This window comes from Zea mays, chromosome 5, assembly GCF_902167145.1.
Source record: "Zea mays cultivar B73 chromosome 5, Zm-B73-REFERENCE-NAM-5.0, whole genome shotgun sequence".
Taxonomy (NCBI): domain Eukaryota; kingdom Viridiplantae; phylum Streptophyta; class Magnoliopsida; order Poales; family Poaceae; genus Zea; species Zea mays.
In genome coordinates, this window is record NC_050100.1 from 29,692,490 (window position 1) to 29,696,067 (window position 3,578).

The following is a 3,578-nucleotide window of genomic DNA, read 5'->3' on the forward strand; positions in this document are numbered from 1 at the left end:
GCTGCCCTTGCCCGAGGCTGGGCTCGGGCGAGGCGAGATCGTGGCCCTTGAGTGGACCGAGCCTTGACTTAATCGCACTCATCAGGCCTTTGCAGCTTTGTGCTGATGGGGGTTACCAGCTGAGATTAGGAGTCTTAGGGGTACCCCTAATTATGGTCCCCAACAAAACTATAGTGATTTTGTCTTCTAGTGCACGTTCATTTTAAAAATTATTATTTTCATATGAATTTTTCTAGACTGAATCTGCATTAATAACGTTTACATGTGAGCAACTAAGTATGTATGTGAATTCATTATGAATGTGCCTTAAAAGTTTTTTTAGGGCTAGTTTAGGAACCCCAATTTACCAAGGGAAAATAGAAATCCCTTAGGAAATTGGGTTTCCCAAACTAGCCATTAGTGGACACTTTTCTCTTGGAGTTGGTTTTCATACTCCCTCCACCCCAAAGATACTAGTATTAGTTCTAGACTAAACATGCATTCATTAACTAATTTATAAATGTAGTTTATATGCATGTATATATTCGTTACTATTCATTCGAACGTGAAAAGAAAAAAGAAGGGCTAAAAACTATATTTTGGAACGGAGAGAGAGTGTATTTTAAGGATAAAATAAAGCAATAGAACAGAAGAAAAAAAAGGCAGAAGATTGAAATGAATCGTGCACTTGAAATCCTTTAATTAGAAAGCTAGAACGCAGAAAAGTTGTGAATAAAGGCATGTGAATGGCGCGCAAGAGAAGAATCCTAAGGCACAAGGGAAAAACAAAAACCAGAGGGTTGGACTCCGGAAGGTGTATGGGATAGTTCATTTCATAGGAACTTTAAAAGAATTCTTGTATTCTCTCTATAGGAAAATTCAATCGTCCAAAATTCCTTCATCATTTCCTCCATTTCGAAAGGGGACTAGTAAGTATATGATTTTCCAAAAGATTCATTCCTCCCATCGTCCCTACGTTTCTCAGATGAGGAAAAAGAAGTAGGAAAAGGAGAACGGTGCTGCTAACTGCCCAGGCTCAGCTGAATGAATCCCTGCACGAGTCCAAAGGCCAAAGCTGCGGCCAACGCGCAGCACTGCAGCGTGCGGGCCCGGCCAGGCAGCCAGCGCACGGGCGACGGGGCCCACCCGCACCCGTGGAAGCAAAACGCAAGCGAGCGTCGCGTCTCGTCTCATCACCTCGCACGTTTTCCAAATGTGCCCCGGCGACGGCGATCCTCCCGCACCCTCCTGCCCATAATAAATAGGGACAGCCCGTCCGTCCCCGTCGTGCTCCAGCTCGCCGCTCCACTCTCTCCTGGCCCTGCTGCGGCCGTCGCCGGCTAACTAGCTATAGCCAGCCACTCGGAGTCGGAGGCACAGCACCTCCCCCCGCGTCGCCAGCGCACTTGGACGACCGATGGGGAGGGCGCCGTGCTGCGAGAAGAAGGGGCTGCGGCGGGGCGCGTGGAGCCCCGAGGAGGACCAGCGCCTGGTGGCCTACGTCCGGCAGAACGGGCACCCCAACTGGCGCGCGCTGCCCCGGCAGGCGGGGCTGCTCCGCTGCGGCAAGAGCTGCCGCCTGCGCTGGATCAACTACCTCCACCCGGACATCAAGCGCGGCAACTTCACCGCCGACGAGGAGGCCCTCGTCGTCCGCCTCCACCGCGAGCTCGGGAACAGGTCCGTCCGTCAGCGACACCCCGCTCCCGAGCTGCCAACTCCTTTGCCCCCCCCCTGCTCGTCATTTCTTCTCTCCATCGAAAGAAAACAGAGGCATTTGTTTTTTTCTTCCCTCTCTGGAACATAAAAAAAAAGTCTGCGCGCTGCAGCCTGCAACAGTGGTTCAGATGTATGGAAAAAAATACTCCTCGCCATCTTTTCAAGCTTTTTGCTAGTACGCCTTTTATCATTGCATTGCTCGGCGGCCATGGCCATAGCCGCCTCGAAACCCGTCCACTCGGAGAGAGGACAATCCATGGCCATAGCCCCACTTGCGAGGTACCCAATCCAGTCCAGGCCGGAGATTCCGTCTCGTTTGGCCTCGCGTGGTGAAATAAAATCCTGCGCTGCCTCTGCCTGCCTGCCTGACAGCAGCAACGCCATTTCGCCACTTGCAAAGCTGATCCTGGCCCTGAAACAGGACCACGCACACTTCGGAAAATGGGGGCTGATGCAGCGCCCATCCTACCAGTTAAAAAAAAAAATTAAACCGCACATGAGATTAGAGCCCCACTAGTTGCTGAACTCGACTGTTTCTCCTCGTCGGACGTGTCGTGTTCCTGGCTCCGGGGCTCCTCCGATTGCTGAACGTTTACGTGGCAACAACGCAGGTGGTCAGCGATCGCCGCGCAGCTGCCGGGGCGCACCGACAACGAGATCAAGAACGTGTGGCACACCCACATCAAGAAGCGCCTGGGGGGCGACGACGGCGGCGGCACCGGCGGACGGCAGGAGAAGAAGGCGCGCAAAAGCAGGACCAGGACCGCCGGCGCCACCAAGAGACCAGCCGCCGACGTGGACAGCAGCGAGCGGCAGCCGGCGTCGCCGGGGCAGTCGAGCAGCGTGAGCAGCGGCGTCACGTTCTCCGCCGCGGCCGTGTCGTCGTCGCCCGACAACGCGGCCGCCACCAGCCGCCAGGAGGAGCAGCTGCAGGTCGGCGGCGCCGGCAAGGCGGAGATGGAGATGGAGATGGAGATGGAGAGCTTCAGCTCCGCCGAGTTCCCGGCCATCGACGACAGCTTCTGGTCGTCGGCGGACGTCACGGACCTGGGCCTTTGCGCCATGGACGGGGATGAGCTGGGCATCGCCGGCCCGCCCTCGTCGTCCACCAGGGACCAGGACATGGAGTTCTGGCTCAAGATGCTGCTGGAGGCCGGCGACATGAGGGACTTGAGCGTCTTGTAACTAGAATGCAGAAATCAAAGCTTATTAGGGGCCTGGTTACATGCAGGCAGGATTAGAGCTAGAGCATCGTATTTTCTTTTTCTTTATTTTTCTCCTGCCATCTTGTTCCCCCCATTTTCCGGTGACGAGAAAATGCTGGGCAACGTACTCGATCGGTCGGGTGATTCCACCTTCCCTAGAGAAAGAATACTAGCACCATTTCGTTCGTTCGTTCGTTCTTTCGCTGGCGTCACAATCAGATGCGGCTGTTGCTTGTAAGTATATGCCATAAATGAGATGGCCCCAGCGGTTAAATACGCTTGCCAACAATTTTACCTTCCAAATTCTTCTCTTGCTTACTACATTCCTAAATTAATTACCTCAGGTGAAACCTAAGATCATTGACATATGGGGGGCACATCAGGTTCAGTGTATTGGGCAGGGAAAACAGATGTCCTGGAAAGTTAGCAGTGAGTTACTCCCCTTGTCCAAAAAAAAATTGAAAGACTACTTCTTAATCTTAATTAACAAGTTAAATAATCTCAAACTTAACTGAATATATAAAATGTGCTAAAGTAATATTATACTTATACATAACTAGTATTATTATATTAATTATGAAATATTATCGTCGTGGTATGTAGGGATGGATCCGAATATTTATTCGGATGTCAACTTTTTGATCTTCTTTTTTCGATTGCGAACAAATAACATAT

General features: G+C 51.7%; 1 protein-coding gene across 1 annotated transcript; it reads left to right on the plus strand.

Annotated features, from left to right (window-relative positions):
• Positions 1-1,035: 1,035 nt before the first annotated feature.
• LOC109939901 (transcription factor MYB30) lies at positions 1,036-3,101 on the plus strand. Its single transcript, XM_020538288.1, has 2 exons — positions 1,036-1,659; positions 2,310-3,101. Exons 1-2 carry the CDS (start codon positions 1,397-1,399, stop codon positions 2,881-2,883), a joined length of 837 nt encoding a protein of 278 aa, XP_020393877.1. The 5' UTR covers positions 1,036-1,396; the 3' UTR covers positions 2,884-3,101.
• Positions 3,102-3,578: the final 477 nt, after the last annotated feature.

Bases quoted from the DNA above. Each gene is read 5' to 3' on its own strand.
- LOC109939901 (XM_020538288.1), top strand. From the start codon at position 1,397: ATGGGGAGGGCGCCGTGCTGCGAGAAGAAGGGGCTGCGGCGGGGCGCG. The intron at 1,660-2,309 runs GTCCGTCCGTCA...GCAACAACGCAG, and splicing joins CACCGCGAGCTCGGGAACAG to GTGGTCAGCGATCGCCGCGC.